General features: G+C 55.2%; 1 protein-coding gene across 11 annotated transcripts in view; it reads left to right on the forward strand.

The window, feature by feature from the left end:
- Agap3 (ArfGAP with GTPase domain, ankyrin repeat and PH domain 3) overlaps window positions 1–21,973 on the forward strand; it is a 49,871-nt gene that overhangs the window by 17,105 nt on the left and 10,793 nt on the right. For 2 of the 11 annotated variants that reach the window (NM_139153.2, NM_001359881.1), the window contains exons 2-10: window positions 7,097–7,155; window positions 7,352–7,439; window positions 7,623–7,708; window positions 7,788–7,929; window positions 8,458–8,592; window positions 8,729–8,856; window positions 10,350–10,508; window positions 14,060–14,152; window positions 18,508–18,612. In NM_139153.2, the coding sequence (NP_631892.2) occupies window positions 7,097–7,155; window positions 7,352–7,439; window positions 7,623–7,708; window positions 7,788–7,929; window positions 8,458–8,592; window positions 8,729–8,856; window positions 10,350–10,508; window positions 14,060–14,152; window positions 18,508–18,612 (995 nt within the window). Of the gene's footprint in view, window positions 1–4,507; window positions 5,902–7,096; window positions 7,156–7,351; window positions 7,440–7,622; window positions 7,709–7,787; window positions 7,930–8,457; window positions 8,593–8,728; window positions 8,857–10,349; window positions 10,509–10,841; window positions 11,068–12,984; window positions 14,153–18,507; window positions 18,613–21,973 lie in introns of those variants that run through there. The other 9 variants (XM_006535677.4, XM_030254355.1, XR_001784661.2 and 6 more) reach the window with 8 other exon arrangements.

A 21,973-nucleotide genomic window follows, 5' to 3' on the forward strand; every position in this document is an offset into this window, starting at 1 on the left:
CTGGGATGACAGGTGTGCCTTAAGTGGCTAGTTTATGCTGTGCTTGGGATCAACTCCACATGCTAAACAAACTAGGGCTGAGCTGCACCTTCAGCTCCACTGTGAAGATTTAGATTAGCAGTCCTCTGCATGGTTAGGCCAAATGTCAGATCAGGAGCCCACCCACTGCAGTCTTAAGTACAAACACAACACTGCTGTCTCCACATGTTATGTCTGAGGCCTACATCTAGGGCCTCAAATCTCCAGGGCCCCCAGCTTGGAGGGTAGAGAGGACCAGCCTAGGTTTGGCTGTCCTGGCACATGTGAACTGCAGCCCTTGGCCTGAGTGTCTACCTAGCCTATTGGGCGTGTGGCACTGGTTTTAATCCCTCTTGTTTATACCACCCTTTCTTACTTAGTGGGGCTGCACCAGTTACAGATCACCTGCAGCCCACCAGGGTCAAAGACCCTGTCATTGCTCTGTTTACAGCTTGAGCTGGGAAAGGGGGTTTTCTCTATTTTATACACCATATCTGAGGCTCAACAAGATTCCGATGTGGTCACACAGCTAGTGGGTGCCTATAATTAGCTGCTTTTTGTGTTTCTGTGACCAAAAAGCAACTTCAGGAAGGAAAGGTTTCTCTTGGTTTGCCTTTGACTGTGCTGACCATTGTAGTGGGGAAAGCAGGCAGCGGGAATGTGGGGCAGCTGGTTACATTGCATCTGAAGTCAGGAAGCAGGAGTGGTGACTTCTGGCGCGCCACTCTTAATTTAGTCCAGGATCCAGTCTGTGGAATGCCACCACCCACATTTAGGGCATGTCTTTCCACCTGAGTTATCTCCACCTAGAGTCTTCCTCACAAATGTGCTCAGAAGCAAGTTGATCCATCGCACACGCAGTGCTGGAGGTGAGGTTGAGCCCAGGTTGTGATTGTCTGCTTTGGGTTTGTGTGGATTATGGCGTTGTGTCTTACACTATCAGCCGACTGTCCAACCAGGAGCTGTCTCCTTAAGGAAGAGCCCTGGTACACAATTCACGTGTTGCCAGAACTCTAGTGAGGTTACTCCAGTGGGAAGTAGGATGCGTGAGGAAGGCATCTCACAGTGGAGTAAGGTGATATTGACAGAGGTCACTGAAGGGAGGGACAGTTCCATTGAGTTCCAAGTGACCAAAAGGACAAGGGATGGATAGATACTGTATAGTTAAGGGGGGGGGATAGGTGAGATCAAGCAAGGTTGGGCACAGAGACATGGTTAGATACAGTGTCATGGACTGCAGGGCTCTGTTGGCAGTGACAAGAAGATCATTTTTTTACCAGGTTACAGACACCTTCATGGACATGAATACCGATGTCAGTGTGGTAGCAGATGGGATAAGACCATTAGGAAGTTGATGTGGTAGCATACGTGGTTATTGGACAGAGGATCCCTTTTTGAAGAGAGGTAATAGATGGTCGGGATCCGAATGGAGGTGGTGGGAACCTGTGGCCAGCCCAAGGCCCTAGTGCTAGCATGCCGGGCCAGGAAGATGCTCTGCTGCCACCTTGTGGCCAAAGAGAGCTGTGGAACATACAGGCCATACCTGAAGATCTAATGCCTCATCCTTGGGAAGCCAGGTGCATGTAAACTTTGGTCTCCAGGCAAAAACTGGTCCTTTGTAGAATGGCAGCTGCCATTTGTTGTGGATTATGTGTCAGTCATTGTGATTATCAGTGCATCAGTAGCAAGCACTGGAGACCAACTGGAAGCCTGTGGGAGTTGTCCTTCTCCTCTGCTAAGGTGTATCTCATCCCTGTTCACGAGGTCCTTTCTGCCTAGAGACTTCTCTGTTCCTGTGCCTCTGCAGGGGGCTGAGGCCCAGAATGGCCAATGAATCAGTTGTTCATCCTGACCTAGAATGGATACTCAGGACTTGAGAGATTCATCACTAATCCTTCAGAAACTTCCAAAGAGCCATACACACAGCCCCCGTGAGACAGTTGCAGCCTGGCACTTGAGAATCAGCTGCCCAAAGAGGGGCTGGTTCTGTGGGTTCTGGTTTTCCTGAACAGGTCTGAGGGGGATGGTTCTGTGGGGCCCTGGTCCTGAACAGGTCCAGCACAGCTTTCAATGCCAGCCTTACTGCTCTTTGTAGGTGATGGCTGTTGGAGGAACAGAGCGTGGTTGTCAAGAGCGTTCAGGGCGGGTGTATGACTGTATTACACGACTAGCACCCGTCCCACACAGCTGTTCTCACACTGCTAAAGCCACCCATTGGGCACCTTGTCCTCAGACACTGGCTTCTTAGCTACTGTCCTGTTCTTGGATTTTCATTGGGAGTGCATGGGGCTGTGATGGGCAGTCCTAGTCTTTTGTGGAAGAATAGATACCTCCCATGTGTGGGATAGACAGGATAGGTAGATGAAGGCAGGGAACTGTTTTAGGGTTTCTGTTGCTGTAATAAACATCATGACATTAACAACCTGGAAAGGAGACGTCTTACTTTGCTTACACTTCCACATCACAATCAATCATTGAAGGACGTCAGGGCAGAAACTGAAGCAGGGCATTTGGTACTTACTGGTCTGCTCCGTGTGGCTTTCTCAGCCCACTTTTTTTTTTTTTTTTAAATTCTCTCATACATTCTTACCTTAGTTTCTACATGCTCCACACCTTCCAGTCCCTCCCCTCTTTTCCCCTCTCATCCAGATCCACTCAAAAACCAGAGTAGACCTCCCAGGGCTATCAACCGAACAACAGCATAACAAGTTACAACAAGACCAGGCACAAACCCTCACATCAAGGCTGGATGAGGCAACCCAGTAGGAGCAAAGGGGGCTCAAGAGTAGGCAAGTGCAGCCAGAGACAGCCGCCCCCGCTCCCACCTCCCACACTGGGAGTCCCACAACCATAGCATGCCGAGGACCTAGCTCAGGCATGTGCAGGCTCTGTGAGCCCCTGTGAGCCCTGCTCAGTTGATTCTGTGGGCGTGTTCTTGTGACAGTCTGGACCCCAGTGTCAGCCCACTCTTACAGTTCTCAGGACTGTCTGCCCAGGGGTGAATCAAGACAACCTCCCCCCCACCCCCGGGCCCCCTGACCTGGCAGTTTTGTGTTTATTTATGTGTTTATTTATTTTTAAAAAGATTTATTTATTTATTATATGTAAGTACACTGTAGCTGTCCTCAGGTACTCCAGAAGAGGACATCAGATTTCGTTATGGATGGTTGTGAGCCACCATGTGGTTGCTGGGATTTGAACTCTGTACCTTCGGAAGAGTAGTTGGCGTTCTTATCCACTGAGCCATCTCACCAGCCCCTGTGTTTATTTTTTAAGTTTACTTTTATGTGCATTGTGCTTTGCCTGTGTGTGTGTGAGGGTGTCAGGTCTTGGAGTTACAGACCATTGTAAGCTACTGCATGGATAGTGGGAGTAGAACCCTAGTTCTCTGGAGGAACATTTAGTGCGTTTAACTGCTGAGCCACCTCTCTAGCTCCAGCTTGGCAGTGTTAAGGTGTAGCTCAAGAAAGCTGGCTAACTTACGTTAGAAATTGTAAGTCAGGAGTGATGGGCTTTTGTCTGTCCCTGGGCCTTCCTGAGGTCCTGGGAAAGGCTCCTCTGTGGAACTGCCTATTACCCCTGTTACAAGGAACAGGGAGGCAGCTACCCTCTCCACTCTTAATTACTAGTCCCACGAGAGAGAGCAGAGAGAGAGAGCAGAAGGCCAGAGAGATCCAGCCCAGGGCTTGAAAGTTTCCGGCTCTCTTTTCTCAGAGCACCTTGATTGGAGAGGCCCTGCCTTCCCAGGCATTCCCCCAGCCCCAGCCCCAGCCCCAGCCCCACCCCCACCCCCAGCCCCCGCCCCCTCAGGAATTTGCTGCTTTTTCTGTCTGCCTGTTCTCACTGAGACCAGGAGGTTCTCAAGCTGAAAGGGCCATGGGGATGGGCTGGGCTGGGCTGGGTGGAGGCGACCTGGGAGGATGATCAGTCTCTCCAGGGACACTCAAGCACTACCCTAAACTGCTCTCTCCCAGTCTGCTCCTGGTGCCAGTACATGTCTTATGTGGGTGATGAAGCTGCTGTCTGGCCAGGAGTGATGAAGGCAGTGCAGGATCAGTCACAGACAGAGCTTTACCACAGCCTGGGCTGAATCTGAGTTATCAGGGCAGTGTGTGCAGCCCACACTCTGATGCCACTTAAGACGCTGGCTTTATAAGATTAGGGGTGGTGGAGTTTGCAGTGTCAGCTCTGGCAGGTAAGTGCCCAGCTCCTCTCAATGCTACACTGAGTGGCCCTAGCTAGGCGGCAGGGGCTTGGTGTTCCTCCCGGCACTCAGGTTTACCTTTTGCTCTTTTTTTTTTTTTTTTTTTTCTGCCCTTTGGCCCAGTCCAAGCAAAGTCGTGTCTTCTGAGTTTTATAATCTCCAAAGAAACAGGCTTCCTCAGTCATCAACATCACCTGCTGTAGCATCAAGCACCTCTCAGCCTTAAGAACATCAGAGTGGAACTCTGAAATAGGGTCACTTCGCTAAATTCTCCAGTTTACAGACAGAAGTCTGAAGCTCAGAGAAAGCATAAGATTTGCTTGTCTCCTGGCTCAGAATTGGGTCTTCTAACGAATCTGGACGGCCCTGGAATCCTGGGTCTTGGTCTTCCCTCTTTGGAGAAAGAGAAAATGGTTCACTTTTCTGCAAAAAACGGTCTCTTGTGGGGTGTGCTTGAGGACTGTTATTTATTTGGCCTGCTCTTAATGACAACTCCTCACCTACCTGCCCAGTCTTAGGAGGAGCCCTGGCTGGAATTTCCTGTTTTCTGAGGGCTCCTAGGGGCTGCCCTGCACCGCCGTTCCTGGGTGTTCCAGGCCAGACTTGCCGCCTCTCCTGGTTAGGCTGGCTCCAGGCCCTTCCAGGTCTGGGCTTGCAGGCTCAAGTGGAGGAGTCGAGGGACTCCATCGGCCCGCACCAGGTGCCCAGAGGCCGAGGTCCGTGCGCCCCGGCCGCGGCCCCGGCCTGGGCCCAGCCCCGCGTCCCTCGCCATGGGCCTGGCCTTCGCCTGTGGGCCCTGAGCATGGAGCGGGGCTGGTCGCCGGGGGAAAGCTGCAGCGGGGAGCGGCCCGCCGTCTGCCGCCGCGCCCTCAGCGTCTGCGACTCGCTGGACCTGCACAGCACCTCGGCCGACCGGACCGCCGCCGCCCTGCAGGCCGCCTTGTGCGCCGCACGCGAACAGCCTTCGCGGCCACGGAGCGTGTGCTCCGGGACTCCGGGGTCGGCGCCCTCCGGCGCGCGCGGCCTGCTGCTTGGCCTCTTGCGCCCGCGCCACGGCCGTCGGGGCCCTGCGCCCTCAGAACGGCCCGGCTCGCCACCGCCCAGCCCTGAGCTCAGCCCCGCGCCTATCCGGCGCAGCCGCGGACCTGGAGAGAGGGCATCCAGGCCGCGGCCCACCAGCATGACGTTCCTGGAGGTGAACCGTCTAGAGCTGGCGGCGACGGAGGCACCGGGCGCAGGGCTTGGCCGCACGGGGAGTTCGGGCTTCCTGCGGGGAGCGTCCCTATGGAGTAGCCAGCGCTGGCAGGTGTTCCGTGGTGGTGGCAGCCGCGGCACGGAGAGTCCCCGGCGCGGGCTGTCGGCGCTCAGGAAGAGTTTTAGCTTCCGTCTGCGCCGCGGCCAGGAGATCCGGCGCTCCGAGTCCGGGCTGCTTGCCCGGCCACCCCGCGCGCGCACCCGCAGCGACGGCGACGCCAGCTCCCTGGGTACCTTCCCCAGTCGCCGAGATTTGCTGGGCGCCGATACCCCGTGCGCGCCACCAGAGCCGGGCCGCCCCCGCGCCGCCGCCAGCCTCTGGAAGCTGCTCACCAGCCGCTTCCGCCGGAGGGAGCCCGCGCCCTCAGCGCCGCTGTGGAGCCGCCGGGCAGCCGCAGCCCCAGGACTCCTGGGCGCGCCAAGCGGTAAGGGGGAACGCTGTGCACCGTCGTCGTAGTGGCCTCTGGTTGAAGTCTGGCAGAAAACACTTTGTGTCGGAAACCTACCTGATAGAGACCGGTGGGTGAGCATTGCCTAGAATAGCTAGGTCTGGCCCAAGTCCCCTTACTGGTTAGATGGTATGCTTAGGGTCGTTGGAAGTGTCCAGAGGAGATGGCAGTGGCAGAGGATTCCAGGCAATGGCACTGCCCATAGCATCCTGGCGTGGCATCCTAAGAGATTTTAAGGACCTTCGTTCCAGTGCCAACCTCTTTCTATACGGTGGCTCTTTCTATACATCTTTCTATACAGTATGGCTGCTCAGGAAAGGAGCAAGCTAAACTAGAGAGTTTCTTAGCTGGGGGCTGACCACTCTCCCTAGCTGCCTCTACAGCTGAGGTCAGGGACTGATTGTGGCCTTGAATGAGATAATGCTGTGAGACATCTGTGGGCCGGGCTAGTGAGTGGGAGCTGGGCAGGACAGCAAGTACTGCCCAGACAAAGTCCTGCCCAGGCCAGGCTGTCTAGAATGTGCTGGGGAATAAGAGATGAGTGCTGGCTGTCAAGCCAGGGGCACTGAGCAGCAAGCAAGAGGCTTCCTGCCCGAGGACCTTGTCTGAGTCTAGAGGGCCAATGGTGCTGAGTGTGAGCTCATGAAAGGGAGCCTGGAGGCTGGTCTCCTGCAGAGGGGCTGGGGAGAAGGCCTGGCAGGGCCTGGTAGATGTGCTTCATTGGACCTGCCTCTACAGAACAGGGCCAGGTGAGGCTCCTCCCTCTTCACCCTGGCTCAGGAATGTGGTAGGTGGCCCCACCCTGCCAAGGGTGAGCTGTTCCTACTCGCAGGAAGGAGACTGGTCCCCTTGCCAGGGCCCTGCCCATTTTGGGTCTGGTCTGAGACCTGCTGGAGAGGCCTCTCATCTAGGTGAGAGGCATCAGGCACCAAGCCAGATGAGCTCATGTGGACCATAAAGAGGAAGACGAGGAGGGGCAACAAACCTGTACAGTACAGGCAGGATGAGCATCAGCACAGACCTGCCCCGAGGACTGTCTTTGCTCTGTTCCCTAGGGAGCTAGGGGTGAGGGTCAAGGTCCCACGGAGGACAGTGGTCTCTGGTCTTGACAGAGAGTATTGTAGGTGGTAGGTGTGTGCACACCCCTGACGGCATGGCTCTGTCTTCACAGACTCATTTGTGAACAGCCAGGAGTGGACCCTGAGCCGCTCTGTGCCAGAGCTTAAAGTGGTGAGTGGGTCCTGTGTCTGGGTGGGCCCTGGCTGGTTCCACCCTTTCCTCGGTGGCCTTGCTCTCTCTCCCTGGCTTTTTCTGGGCCCCTCTATACCATTTTAGCTCGTACGTTCCTTCCTTCCTCTTAAGCTTATCCAGTCTTACCTTTTCCTCATGCCTTCTGACCACTATTTTACCCATTCCTCTCCTGCAGGGCATAGTGGGCAACCTGTCTAGTGGGAAATCAGCCTTGGTTCACCGATATCTGACAGGGACTTATGTCCAGGAAGAGTCCCCTGAAGGTGAGCACCACAAGCTAGGCTGGCCATTGGTTGCCTCTTCCTCCACCATTATCTCTGTGCGGGGCTCTGGCTCCTCTCCTGGCCCATTCTCTTCCCTTCTTCCCTGGGCACCCAGGCTTCTGCTCACACACATCCCCATGTTCCCTTTCTCTGCATTTGGTCCTGACCTCTACTCTGTCCTAGGGGGTCGATTTAAAAAGGAGATTGTAGTGGATGGCCAGAGTTACCTGCTGCTGATCCGGGATGAAGGAGGCCCCCCTGAACTCCAGGTGATGCTCCTGCTGACTTGCCTGCCTAGTGTCCGAGTCCATCAGGGACGATGGGTGCTGACTCTGTTTATCTCCTCAGTTTGCTGCCTGGGTGGATGCGGTGGTGTTTGTGTTCAGCCTGGAGGATGAAATCAGCTTCCAGACGGTGTACAACTACTTCCTACGCCTCTGCAGCTTTCGAAATGCCAGCGAGGTGCCCATGGTGCTGGTGGGCACACAGGGTGAGGCAGGGCATGCTGTATGGCAGGGTACGGTGGTGGACTAGTAAAGTCTCCAGAAGCAGGCCACAAGACTCCAGCTCCCACTTCCTGCCCAGCAGTGAAAGGCTCTTAACTATCATGGGCCCTAAACACAGGGTCTTCAGTCTGCTTTTCTCAGGATGACTCCCGAACTCTATACGGTTATTGTGTCCACAGTTTTCATCATCATCATTATTATTGTTGTTATTATTGAAACATGGTCTCGCTCTGTAACCCAGGCTGACCTTGTCTTAGCCTCCTAAATCTGGGATTTTTAGGCATGTGCCCCAAAACTGGGTTGTGTCCACATTTGTTTTCAGGGTTTGTTCAAGGACTCATCAAGTCATTGGTTTGTTTTCATTCAAAGAGACAATAACAGAATGAAATACGACCCAGGCACCCGAGGTCTCCATGCTGCACATCCCACTTGGGCCTCTGCTGGCCCACCAGTGTATACATAACCCTCTATTGCTTCTCAGCCAGCTGAGTGATCCTCCCATCTCCCAACAGATGCCATCAGTGCCGCCAATCCCCGGGTCATTGATGACAGCAGGGCCCGCAAACTGTCCACAGACCTGAAGCGCTGTACCTACTATGAAACATGCGCAACCTATGGGCTCAATGTGGAACGAGTCTTCCAGGACGGTAAGTCAGGACTCCAGAGCTGGGTGTAGGGTGGCCTGTGGCAAGCAATTAGTGTTAAGTATATTTGGGGAGCTGCCAACCTGGATTTTGAACCCCTCTCTCCAGCAAGTAGAATTGATTTTGCTGTTCCCTGCAGTGGCCCAGAAGGTGGTAGCCTTGAGGAAGAAGCAGCAGCTGGCGATCGGGCCCTGCAAGTCCCTGCCCAACTCACCCAGCCACTCGGCCGTGTCAGCTGCCTCCATCCCAGCTGTGCACATCAATCAGGTGCGTAACTTCCCTGTGTCCCAGGCTCCACTCACCTCTCTGAACTCCCAGCCTGCCGTGGCTCCGGTTCTGTCGCTTGCATGGGTGGCTTCGGTCTGGCCTTTGCCATGTGGTGGATGTGGTGGTGCTCCTTGTCCTGGTCTCTGTACCCTTCACTCCACTGTCTTCCCTCGTCACGAGCACGTGCTCTTGTGAACTCCTGAAGTACTGTGTAGGGAAGCCTCACTTAGCAGGCATGGAGAGAAGAGAAAGTTCTTTCCGGTGTGCTCACCACTGCCTTTGGTAAGCAGGTCTGATCCCTTCTTCTCTAATGGGCAAACACTTCCAGCTGGTTGCAGGTACGGGGCCTTCTTCCTGGAGAGGAGGAGATAGTTGACAGCCCCAAGGCCAGCAAGCACCTAAGCTGGCTCTGCACTGTGGCAGTCCTTTTGTATTAGAAGGGCAGCATATCCTCATGAGGGTGTTGGGCCTTCAGCTCTACTCGGGATGTGTAGATTCTGAGCCTGCTCCTGCATTGAGTTTGGACCCACCATACCATTTGGACATTTGTCTAGATCTGGGCCTATCACAGGGTTTGTTTTTTGGCCCTGATATGTAGACCAACGTTTGGTTACATAGTTACACACCCTTCCCTTTCTACTTCACTGCCCCTTGCTGCAAGCACAGAGTCATCCACGGTGGGCGGTCAGTCACTGCGCTTCCCAAGGACAGTGTGACTTCAGTGTCAGGACCCTCATGAGGACTTATGAGAAGGCACAAGGACTCTTACACCAGCCCTTAATGAAATGAGGGAGGAGGAGGGGGTAGGCAGGGGGCATTGCAGTCCCTGGGCCAGTTTGTGTGGGAGATGGGGCCTGGCGCTCTAGTGAGGCCTGATTTTCACACACTATCTGGTCTTGGGAAGACACTTGTGTATATTTTGTCTCCATCCTATAAGTGGTTTTTGGTTTTCTCTTTCTCCTCCTTTTCCATTGCCCATTTGCAGCTTATTATACCCAGAAGCCTTTGCTCTGTTCTACACTGTACCTCAGGCTGTTCCTGATGCTTTCTATGTCATGCACTTTGTCAAAGCAAACCTCAGATTGGCCAGCATCCAGAGCCCAGCCCCAACTCATGGAACCCATCCCCCAACCTCCTGCCCCTGATTTTGGGAATTCAGGAAGGGTGACCTGCTTCCTTGTCCTAGGCCACATGCAGATCATGACGGCATTACTTGTTCGCTCTCAGACTGTGTCCCTGCTGTATGATGTCAGCGTGTGCTTAGCTCTCAGGTTGGCACAGACACATCCCCATCCAATCCCTTCTAGAGCCCTGGAACAGAGGTGCAAAGTTCCTCATGGTGACCATTGGATTATCTTGGCCTCCAGGACATGCCAGCTCCCCATGATAGCACCTTTATGGCCCTTCTGCTGCCTCTCGTGCTGTGCACGCCCCCCCGCACCCCCCTACCCACCCCGCCCAGGGTCACTTTCAGCAGCCCTCTCTATTCTTAGGCCACCAACGGAGGCAGCAGCGCCTTCAGCGACTACTCGTCCTCAGTCCCCTCCACCCCTAGCATCAGCCAGCGGGAGCTGCGCATCGAGACCATCGCTGCCTCCTCCACCCCCACGCCCATCCGCAAGCAGTCCAAGCGGCGTTCTAACATCTTCACGGTACGTGCCCCATCCTCCCCCCTGCCCAGCTGCCATCATTGCACAGGCAGGGCTGCGCCGAGCTCCCGAGCAGGAGGGCAGGCAGCACCAGGTCAAGAGGATGCAATCTCTCTCACACTTAGACACACAGGGCTCCTAGAGGTTCCTCCTTGGACCCACAGCATCTTCCAGGCCGTACCTCTGAGCCCAGGAGGGGCTTCCCTCAGGCCTCCCCCTGTGCACATGCTCGCCCCTGTAGCCTCCCTCCCTCCCAAGCCCCAGAGTTTCTGTATCAGCTTGAAGGGATCTTTGGACTCGGTGGCCTAACTTCCCTGACCCCCTTTGATTCAACAGCTAATGAACCGGAGGCCGGAAGGCTGTTTGCCCAAGGCGACACAGAGGGTTAGCTGGCCGAGCTAGAGTCCCAGCCAGGCCTCCCAGTCCGCCTTCCGGCTCTTTTTCCGTTACCCCACTGCCGAGGGGAACATTCATGCTTCCCACCTACCGCTGTGATTGGTTTAACAAAGGCTTAGCCATCTTTTCCTGGGCTTCACCACGCTGCCTCGTGCCTCCCGCTCAGGTTTGTCCTGTCTCCTTGTGAGCTCCTTGTCCTTCCCCACCAACCTCATGCCCCTACCCGGGGTCCATTGAACCTCCCTGCTCAGGGCCAACCCCCTCAGCTATCCGGCCCCTGAGCTTGCCGCTCCCCATTGCAGTTTTGCACACCATGCCCCTCCCTGCTCCTGATGTGGCCCTTCTGTGGGGCTCTGGCTGGACTGTTCCAGGAGCTGTGGGCAGAAAAAAGGTGGGTGAGCAGCCCGTCCCTCTGCATCACTCCACACCTCTTTCTGAGAGCCAGTGCTTGGCTCTTGGCCTGGGCCTGTATCCCTCTGGCCAGGCTAGACTTTCTGGACCCTGCCCAGACAGAGCCAGTGCCCCTGGGCCTCTATCCTCCATCCTCACATCTGCCCTGCTCGACATACCTCTGCCCTGCATCCCTTTGTCTGCTGGCCCTTGATGTGCGCGCTCACTGGCCTCTTTCTGCTGATGGCTGCTGCTGCTGGGGTGCACTATGCTTACACAGGTCCAGTCCTCCTAGACCCACAGCTTCTCCTCTCCGTTCTGTTCCATCCATTGAGGTTTGCAGAGCCTTGGTGGCTGCCTGCTCATGTGCACACCTGCTGCTGTTACTGTTGCTGTAAAGCCCTTGGTGCCTCTGTCACAGTGACCACATTGGTACCCTCCACAGCCTTCCTCTTCCCCAACATTCCCATCCTGCCTCACTCACCGTTGCCTTGATTCCATTCTTAGCATCCTTCCATCTTCCTCCACTGGCTGGTTCAGCGTCAGGGCATCCCTGCCTCCCCGCTTGGCCCCTTTGCCGCAGCACCTTTGAGCTCCCTCCATGTGTTGCCTGCCTGCTTCAGCTGTGCTGCCTTGCCCCGCCACACCCCTTGCTGCTTGGAGCACGGCCTTCCCTCCAGGCCCTTCCATTTTCTCCATCTTCACAGCAGCGACCTTATTTTTTCTTTTCATCGTTTCCATGGTGACCTCACTTGCGCCATTGTCCCTGAGACAGCCTCAAGGCATGGTCAGCTCTATGGGTGTATCTTGGGAATTCACCCCATCATTGCTGTTGGGGTCGCCCTTCCTTCATCCCTCCTAGAGGAGACACACCTGCTCCAGGGGTCCTGCTGTGTGCTGCCTGTTCTGTGACTGGTGACTCCTTGCTGGGCATGGTTGTGATGTCCCCAGTCTCCCCTCATGACTCCATGTGCTCATGTTGCCACTCTTGCCCCGGTTCCAGTTCCCATCCTTCATGGAGACCTCTCTGGGCTTCTGGGCTTTCTGGTAGTTGGCAGCCCCTTGGCTTACCAGCCTGGCTGGGGTAGGCCTCCTTACACTCATTCTGAGACCCAGTGACAGCAGTCCCTTCCTCCCTCCTCCTGGGGCCAAAGGGGCAGCAGGCTTTAGCCTTGGGCTTTAGCCCTGGAGGGGTATGGAGGTAGGTGCTGTCTGTGGAGCTGCTGAGCACCAATGTAATCCTTAGCCATTTGGCCCAGTTCTTCCTGCGCCCCCTACTGGGCTTTCTCCCTCGTTGTAGTTGCAGTCCTTTGTCCCGACCTGTGCTCCAGACTGCCTGGGAATACAGGAGGGATGGGGCCTGGGCAGCAGAGTGGTGAACATTCCCTGCTCACATGGACTGCTGGGCCACAAATGCCCAGCAGTTGGCGGCTGCCTCCTCCTCCTCCTCCTCCTCCTCCTCCTCCTCCTCCTCCTCCTTTTCCACCTCCTCCTCTTCCTCCTCCCCTCCTTTCCTCCTCCTCCTCCTCCTCCTCCTCCTCCTCCTCCTCCTCCTCCTCCTCCTCACATCCTCCTCTTCATCCCGCTACCGCCTCTCCCCAGGCGCCTGGGTCTCTGCCCTCACCAGTGCTGACCGACTTTTGCGGGGCTTAAGTATAACTTGCCAAAATCTTTATTCTTTCGATATTTGCAGATATGTGCCACTGTTTCCAACTTTTCATCAACAAAAAGGCCTTTCCAACTCCTTCCAAATTAGAAGACCAGGTGGTGATACACAGCACCTCTGGACATTCCCCCTGTGCGGGCCGGAGGCGGGCCGGGCCCTGGGACTGCTCTCAGATGAGAAGCGGCCGCCGAGCTCCCCGCTCCAGAGACCCACAGGAACCTTTGTAACTAACCCTACCCCCAGGGAAGGCTAGGAACGCCGGAGCCCGCGCTGGGGGCTGCCGGGGGACCAGGCCCGGCTGGATGCTGCGCCAGGCTCGCTGAATGGAGAAGAAGGGAGCTCGGCCCACGCCGGCCGGCCAAAGCGAAGAGGCCCAGAGGGGCGGGGGCACTCAAGCCCGCTGGCCCAGCTGCTCCTGGGGGGAGCTTTCCTGCCCCTCCCCTCCTCTGCTCCTTCCTGCATGGACTTCTGCCGTTCCTGCTCCTGCTCCGGAAGCCGCCGCCACCGCGCTTGCCTTGCCCCCTCTTTTTGGCCCCTCCCCCCTGTTTCCTAGGATCCGCATTTGGGTGGACTCTGCCCCAGGAGCTTGGCAGGGTGCAGGCCCTCTTCTGGCCTCTCTCCTCTCTCTCTCCATCCACTGTGCCCCTCGGGCCACACCGACATGCTCGGTGCCGTGTGGTGTCTGTGCCGCAAAGAGCACCTGCCCGCTCACTTCCGGACTTTGCTCTCCCTGGTTGTCGTGCCCTGTGCTCCTGGCCAGCCCTCAGCCCCACCGGGCCACCTCTCCTCACCCCTCCCTTCACTTAACAAACTCCAGGCCCTGGGCTGCACACTCATTGCGCCCTCCGTATTTTGTGTCCTTGCTCTTTGTGAGGGGCGGGCCTGGCTCAGTGACCTGTGCTGCTCTGTATGGTGCCGTGTGTAAGAATAAACCCATTGGAATACTCGTGTCTTGGTTCCTTCCCGACCCGCCGTCCAGGCCAAACCCAGAGTTAGGACTGCCCAGGAGAGGGAGGAAAACGGGAGGGTGGAGAACGACAGGCGGGCAGGACTCGCCAGAGAGGCCCCAGACCTCTAACGTGTTTGTTCTTTTCTCTTTCAGTCTCGAAAAGGTGCTGACCTGGACAGGGAGAAGAAAGCTGCGGAGTGCAGAGTGGACAGCATCGGGAGTGGCCGGGCCATCCCCATCAAGCAGGTTAGCCCAGGACAGGAGCCTTCTTCCCGGGGCCAGGATCCTAGGCCTACTGTTTACCAAGGGACTGGTGATCCTCCTGGTCTGAAGCGTGAGGCCCAAGAACCTGGTCCCCAGACAGCTGCCTTCCCTCTTCCTTACCACTGGAGAGCAGCAGAGAGCCACCTGCGGCCTTCAGTTGGCTTCCGGACCTGATGGTTCGCTGGTGCAACCTGGAGAGGGAGCCTCCTGGACTCTGAGCTAAGGAAAAGACTTGGGGGTGGGGGTGGGGGCGGTAACGTAGGGGCTGGGTATGGTGGAACGTGTCTGCAGGTCCAGGACTTTGGAGGCAGAGCAGGAGTATGTATAATTTGAGCTACCTTGGGTTGTTTAAGGAATCCGGGGTCAGGCTCCACAGCATAGCAAGACTGTCTCAGAAACACAAACCAAGCCAAAGAGAGCCTGAGTAAAAGGCAGCATGGAGGAATGCTCATGTCTGGGGTTTACTGATGCAGACCACCACTGCAAGCATCTCTGTTCTTTCTCTTTTCTCTTATTCACTGATTCCCAATTACTGTTGCACACACACACATGCACACGTATACACACACACATACCACACATGCACACGTGCACACACATATACACACATGAACACACGTACACATACACACACATACGGCACGCACGTGCACACACACGTACACACACATACACACACACTAGCGCACACATGCTTTCTTGGTAAGTACATCTCACCCTAATGAAAGCAGCTTTCATTTGCAGCAGATAGAGTGAAGCACACCTGGTCAAAACAGAAGAAACAATTGTGGCAGGAAGGTAGAGAGGTGGCCCAGTTAAGAGCACTGGCTACTCTTCCAGAAGATCTCATAAGCTAATGAGGGCTTAGAGTGTAGGCCAGGGAGCCACGTGCACGCCCACTTCTTTCTCCTGTCTCCTTGTCTTCTTCATCCCTCTGTTGATTGAATTTATGTCTGCCAGGGACCATTCCAACTGGGACAGTCTCTGGGAGGGAAGTCACCTGAACAGGCTGAGAGCACAGAATGGCTGCAGTGAAAGTCCTCTGCTTCCTGCCCCTCTGTGTGTCAGTGTGATTCCAGGAGGCCAGGGCCTTCAATTGCTGGTGCACTGTGGACTCAGCCTGAGTGGAGGTGGGGGTGAGGATGGCAGTGCCTTCAGAGTGTTGGTACTGTGGTTATACCCACCCAGACACGTTTGTTGAGTGATTGAGAGTACTTGCTTGCCTCCTGCTCCCACTGGCTTTCCTGTCTGGGGGTTGCAATAGCAGGGTGGGGGTGGGGACTGGATCAGTTGTTCTCTGAGTCCTCCACCTGCAAGAATGAAGGGGAAAGAGTGCCCTGTCAACTGGTGCCTGGAAGTCTGGTGGTTGCTTGGGTGTCAGATGCCCTGAGTGTCTCAGGAAGGCTCTTCCTAGGTTAAGGCTCTGGGCTGGAGATTGCATTTGTCCACCTGGGGGCGGGGTGGGGGTGGGTGCTGCTCAGTAGGGAGGCTCTGCCCATGAAGGTTGAGGAGCAGAAGACTTTTACTGACCTCAGCCGCCCATTAGGTATCTCTGTGCCACATTCGTGGCTCCTCCCCTTTCCCGCCCCCTTGTCCTGTGCTCCCCTTTTCTGTACCTTCCCCTCCCCCTAGCTCCTGCTGGGAGTGGAGATTGCTTTTCAGTTGCCATTTGCATTCCCAATCAATCCGGACTCCGCAATTAAGTCGGCTGGCGGAGCTGGGAGGGAGGCGGCGGCGGGAACGGGTCCTCTGGGGGCTGTCGCCTCCGCACCGCTCCCATTCCGCCCCAGATTGCTTCCTGCTCCACGGTGCGCAGCCGGCCGGCCAGGGAGGGAGCGGGAACCCCGCAGCTTCTCTCCTTCTTGGAACCCGGGTTGGAGGGTGGGTGCAGCAAGACTGGGCAGAGGGTTGGCGGCCAGGGTCGCTCTGCCGCCCTCTAGCCTGCTGGCGAGCTCTTTGGCGCCCCGCCTACACCCCTTGCTAACGAACCTCATTAAGACAAGGAAAGCTAGGTGTTTTGTCGGGCAGAAAGGGCTTCGCTCCTGAGCTGCCTCTGCAGCAGACTGACTTCTGACCCTCTAACTAGTTGGAGGAGTACCTGGGTAGATCCGGTGGTCTTCAGGCAGCTCTGGTCCAGACAGACTGAAGTTTTTTCGATGTACCTAGCCAGCTGGTGGCATGAAGGGGAGCCGGGCCAGGGCTTAGAGGCAATGCCTACCATTGGTGACAAGAGGGTTCAGGTGTGAGGGTTCTGGAGCTGGCGGAGTGAGAGGAAGACCTCTTGATGACCAACATCAAGAAAGTTGTGAAGCCCGCTGGGTTTCCAAGGAGATTCTGCAGCCTACCGTTTCACTTGGCTTCTTCCCTCCTCTTCTTAATGGTGGTCTGTCCTCAGAGGTCACTTGCCCTTGGATGCCATTGCTAAGAATCAGGGAGAAGGAGTGGCTTGGCTCCCTTCTGCTTCTACAGCTTGCCTGTGCCAGGAACACTATGGCCACAGACAGGGCACCAGGCAATCTTCTCAGGGCCCTTCACAGACTATTTAACTGGGGCACTGGTGGCTTTTTTGTAAAAGAACAATCCCAGGCTGTCTTCATTCAGAACCTCTGTTTGAAGGCAACGTCTCATCATCAGGAAGCAGGAGATGTCCTGGATGCTCCACGTGTTACTGCATCTACTGAAATGACATCTGTTTCTCGGGGGTGGGAAAAGAGGAGGGAGGAGGGGACTTATCAAGGATATGGACATATCAAAAAGTGGGAGCTGGAAACTGAAGCTGCTCACGCTTCCCTGGTTGAGCACTCTTCCTCAGCGCCCGTTCGCCCCCTAGTGGCCAGGGGTGAGATCACTTGTAAGTCCTTAATTGTCTTTTATGTAATCTTGGCTGGCTGGCTGGCCGGCCCACCCACCCGCTGGCCTTTAACTTGCCTTCTGCCTCAGTCTCTCAAGCCCTCAGGCTCCAGGCATGTGTCACCATTCCCACCCCTTAATCACATGTTTTCACACCATCCACTAGGTCAAGAAGGACCCAAGGGAAGTGTATGGCTGAATCTGATACTTGGCTGCTCATTGGCATTCCTCCATGGCCATTTTTACTGACTGGCTGAGGGCAGGGCCTGCTTTTGCCTCCACATATGGGCATTATCACCCTTTACCACCCCATGGACAGCCCAGACTATACCTTTCTCCTGTCTCAGCATTGTCTGTCAGAACTCCTCCCACCAAGTCCCAGTTTGTAACTAGGACCACATGCCTCTTCCTGCCTAGACTGAGTTGGTGGCTTTGAGGGACCAGCCACCATAGTTCCATGTGTAGTACTCAGGTTCCCGCCTGTCTGCCTGTGATCTTGGAGTAATTCAGAAGACATCTCTAAGGCACAATAGAGGAGTTGGTTTCTCCCAGAGGGAAGGAAGGAAGGCTGAGGGAGGTATTGCCAATCAGGTTCTCCGTCCTGCCTTCATCTCTTGACAGCCACGCAGCACAGTCTTGGCACTTTTTCCAGTTCTTCCAACAGACACTTGTGGGCATCTGTTCTGGCCAGGTGCTGACTCTGCTGGGTACTGAGAGTTAACAGAGCCCACACAGATAATGTTGTGCTCATAGGCCCCGCTCCTGTCCTTGCCTGTTGGACCTAACACTCGAAGAACACATCATGCTAGCTCTTGTGGTATAGGCTTGCAATCTCAGCTACTCGGGAGGCTGATGCAGGAGGATAATCGGTTCTAGGCTCACCTGGACTATCGAGAGTTTAAAGCCAGTTTAGGCAGTTTGGCAGAGGCTGTTATAAAGAGAAAACTGGGGATATAGCTCGGTGGTAGAGAGCTGATAGGCCAAACAGGGGCACTGGGGGACAAGAGACATCTCATTGGCTTGCATGGGCAGTTTGGTGGCTGAATGGGGGACTTGGACTTCTTGGTGCCTCGCATAAGGTCTGGAGCGTTGTTGGGATGGGATTTTTCTGCCTTGAGCTCCCTCAGGTGGGAGGAAACTAGAATCCTCTACCAGTTGTCCTTCTCTCTTGTACAGCCTTCTAGCTTAATAGTGGCTCAAACTGCTTCCTGCTGAGTGGCCAGTGAGAAGATGTGGCCTCCTGCTCTACTCAATGCACTGCAGGCCCTTAACCCCTCTGCCCAGATGCAGAGCTTTCAGCAGGAAGCAGGGTGAGGAGACCTGGTCACATCATGACTTTCCTGTGCTGGGCTGGCTCCTGGGCTCTGCTCAAGTCCCAGGCATCAGCACAGAAAGGCCTTTTAGCTGGCCTCTGGTTGGAACCCTGCCCCTGGGACACAGCGACCCCCAGGCTGACTCCTGGTCTGTAACTGTGCCTTTCTTCTTAGGGGATCCTGCTGAAAAGAAGCGGCAAATCCTTGAACAAGGAGTGGAAGAAGAAGTATGTGACGCTGTGTGACAACGGGTTGCTTACTTACCACCCTAGCCTGCACGTGAGTCCAGAAGGGTGGGGATGAGGGACTGTGACAGAGGACTCCTGGTGATCTCTGGGGGTTTCTTTTGAAAATGCACCATACTTTAGTAGTTTGGAAAGGGCATATGAACTGATGTTTGCCTTTCCAGCAGAGCAAGCTCCCCACCAGCTATGCTTAGCTGGTGCTGCTGGGCTGTCATGGCCAGCCTGCCCTGCCCTTGCCAGCCAGGCTCTATTTCTCATGTAACTATTGAACTTCTGTAGCCAAGGACATGCATGTTGCTGATCCAGGGTCTGGAGCTAGCCATGGTGATGAGGAGCGCTAGTCTCCTGGGCCAGCAATGCTAGGGAGCCAGGATATTGAGTTTGGCCTAAGGAGGAGTAGAAGGTTCTGGTCTGAAGAACACATGGCTTGTGCCCCAGCAGTGGTGACATGGGTATTCCAGGAATTGTAATGTGGCCCCTGTGGCAGCTCTCCCTACCCTCCTTCCTTCTCCTTCCCTCACTGCGTGGCTCCAGCACACAGCTGTCACCAGAATCCATCTCTGTCACCACCCCACTGTGGGGCTAATGAGTTCTCCTGTGAAGCCCCTGGAGCACAGCACGTGGGCCAGCCCCACCCCCCCACCCCCACCCCCGCCCCCGCCCAGAGCCTCTGGGCTAGCCTCAGAGGGTCCCTAGCCCATCTTTAAATCTGCACACAGTGTCAGGGAGTTCCTGCCTGACAGGTGCCAAGGGTTTCATTTCCTGGCCATTACCTGGTCCTACCAGGCCTACCCAGACAACCCTCCAAAAGACCTGGCATGGACATAGGCCCGGGCAGAGCAGGCCTCAGGCGGTCTCCACTCGGGCCAGATCACGACCTGGGCTTCCTGTTGGTCTTCCTCTTTTCTGACTCCTCCAGGTCTTGGTCTTTCCCCTTACCTCGGGTAACACTGATTGACCTTAGTCCCTGGGCCAGAATGCCGGGTAGTAGTGAGCCCTGAGACAGAGAAGGACCCACACTCCAGCAGACTCTCTTCTCAGCTTGACCCACCCTCCTTCTCACACAGCCCTCAGCCTTCTTCCATGTCCTCAAAAGACAGTAGGAGGCAAGTGGCCCTGCCTACAGAGATCGAAGGTGTCTTAGACCAAGAGTGTCCACTGCAGATGTAAGGCCTCCCTCCCCATTCTAGGGAGGGCTGGGGGAAAATGTGTGAGTAGATTCAGGGTTGTCTTCTTCAGAAGGGATTTGAGGTATCTTCCCTGGTTTCAGGAGAAACTGGGCTGTAAGCTGAGGCGCAGAAGCCCCTGCCAGCTCTCCTGAGTCATGTCTCCCTCTGTATGCCAGGCCGGCTACATATGTTCTCTGCATGTTTGCATCAGGACCAAGGAACCTGAAAACTAGCTGCCTCCCTCTTGTGTGGGTGGTTTCAGCCTCCTGCCTACATCCTCGGCAGTGGCTTTCTATCTGTGCACCTATGGCCGAGTGTGGTGGTCCATCCCTTTTGCTGGGATGGAAACCTGGAGGGATGGGGTCAGTTGTATCAGGCTATGTTCTGGTTTGGGGAAAGTCAGAAAAGAGAGAAGATAGTGAGAATGTTATCTCTACAGCCACAGCTAAAAGTCGTGGCTTGGAGGTTCTGTAACGATGTTAAAGCTACTACCCAGCTGGTAAGTGAACCAAAAGGTAGATCCATTATCAACATTACCCAGATTTGCCACTGTTTGCCAAGAAAATCTACTTCTGAGACTGACTGGAAAAGTCAGAACAGAGTAAGTTAGGGAAGCCACCAGAGGTCTGACTGAGTGTCCGAGATCCTGGGAGTTCCTCTCATCATACTTGTGCTTTGTGCTTCAGGGCCCTATGACAGGACCTGGGGGCCAGGAACTTCCAGACCTGTCCTGCTGCCCTTGCAGGTGACAGCCAGCCCAATAATCACCTAGCCTCTTGGTTTCTAGCCCTTTAGGTCCCCTTGGGATTCTGTGGCCATTGTACCCAATAGCTGGACTCCTCAGGCACCCAGAAAAGAAGGTCCTTCCTGTTGGATTTCGGGACACCAGCAGAGCATTGGGCCTGGCCTTCTTGTCAGACTTGCCAGCTCTCTTGAAAACTTCCTGTTAGACACAGCATGAAGCCAAGAGCTGTGTTCTCAGGCCCAGTTCATTCCTGTGACCTTCCTTTCCCCTTCTCTTTGCCTGTAGCTGTGGCTTGCATGACCTCACTGGCTACTGGCGCTCACCTGGGTCCCATTTGCCACCTTCCTCTAACCTCAGAAGAGCTTTAGCACAGCAATGACCTAGTCTAACCTGCAAGAACCTGGGTTGCTCAGATCTTAACAAGTAAGAGAAAGCGAAAGGCCTCTCAGCCTTTTAGGCAAGATCAAATGGGAGAAAGCGTTTTCTAGCCCCTACAGAGGTTCCCTCATGACTTGGTTGGGCCTATCTGACTCTCCTGAAGGGCACAGGTCTCACCTGAGAGGCAGGACCACAGTGTCTGGGCCTCTCCTACTAATGGAGTTGGCTGGCCCAGCATGTGGAGCACAAGTTGGTGGGCAGGCCGCAAGCTTCAAGTCTGGAGCCGAATCTCTCTGGCCCAAGAGAGCCTGCCACAGCTTCCCCCATTTTGCAGCCAGCGGAGCCATTCACACAATCACCTTCTGTTAATTCTATCTGCAACATCAATTAAATTGTTTGTAGAAACTAATTGAATGTGGCTTAATCACACATCTTAATAGCTTTCCACGCTCTGAACTCGTTGTTAATTCCAGTAATAAAACGAGATGAGAACGCTGGCTGGGTAATTAGCGAGGAGGCTGGGGAAGAAATTGCTGTTTGATGGTGGGTAATAAAGGCAGCCGTGGTGACCGCTCTCCTGAGCAGCCGCTGCCACCACCCTGCTCCCCTGTTCTGCTGACAGAGGGAAACACTATTGCTCTCCGCCTGCAGTCCCTTTTCTGCTGCTGCCCCGCCAGGCTCCTCACTGTTTGTTTCCCTGGGCCCAGCACTCGGCCCAGACTTCTGAGGGTGACACACTGCTGGACCCACAGGATATGGTGTGATCAGATGCAGAAGTTGGACAGTCTCTTTCTCTGCTAGGCGGCTTCTAGCTCCTTGGCCCTGAACAAAGTCCCTCTGTGTGACTCTCGTTCTTGGCCTAGGGTCATTTTCTCATACTACATACCAGCTTTGGGCATCTCAGAGCTTGAGTGGGCCTAAAGAGTGATAACTGCTGTGACCTCCTTGTGAACTGGAGCAATCCAAACCCTCCCTCAGGAGAGCGACTGCAGCTGGGCCTTTGGCCCAACCAGCTGTTGACACTTGTCTAGAGCAGCCAGTGCAAGATGCGGGTCTAAGGAATGATGGTGAAGATGAGCAGGACAGAGATGAGAACCTGTGAG

This window comes from Mus musculus, chromosome 5 (assembly GCF_000001635.26).
Source record: "Mus musculus strain C57BL/6J chromosome 5, GRCm38.p6 C57BL/6J".
NCBI lineage: Eukaryota > Metazoa > Chordata > Mammalia > Rodentia > Muridae > Mus > Mus musculus.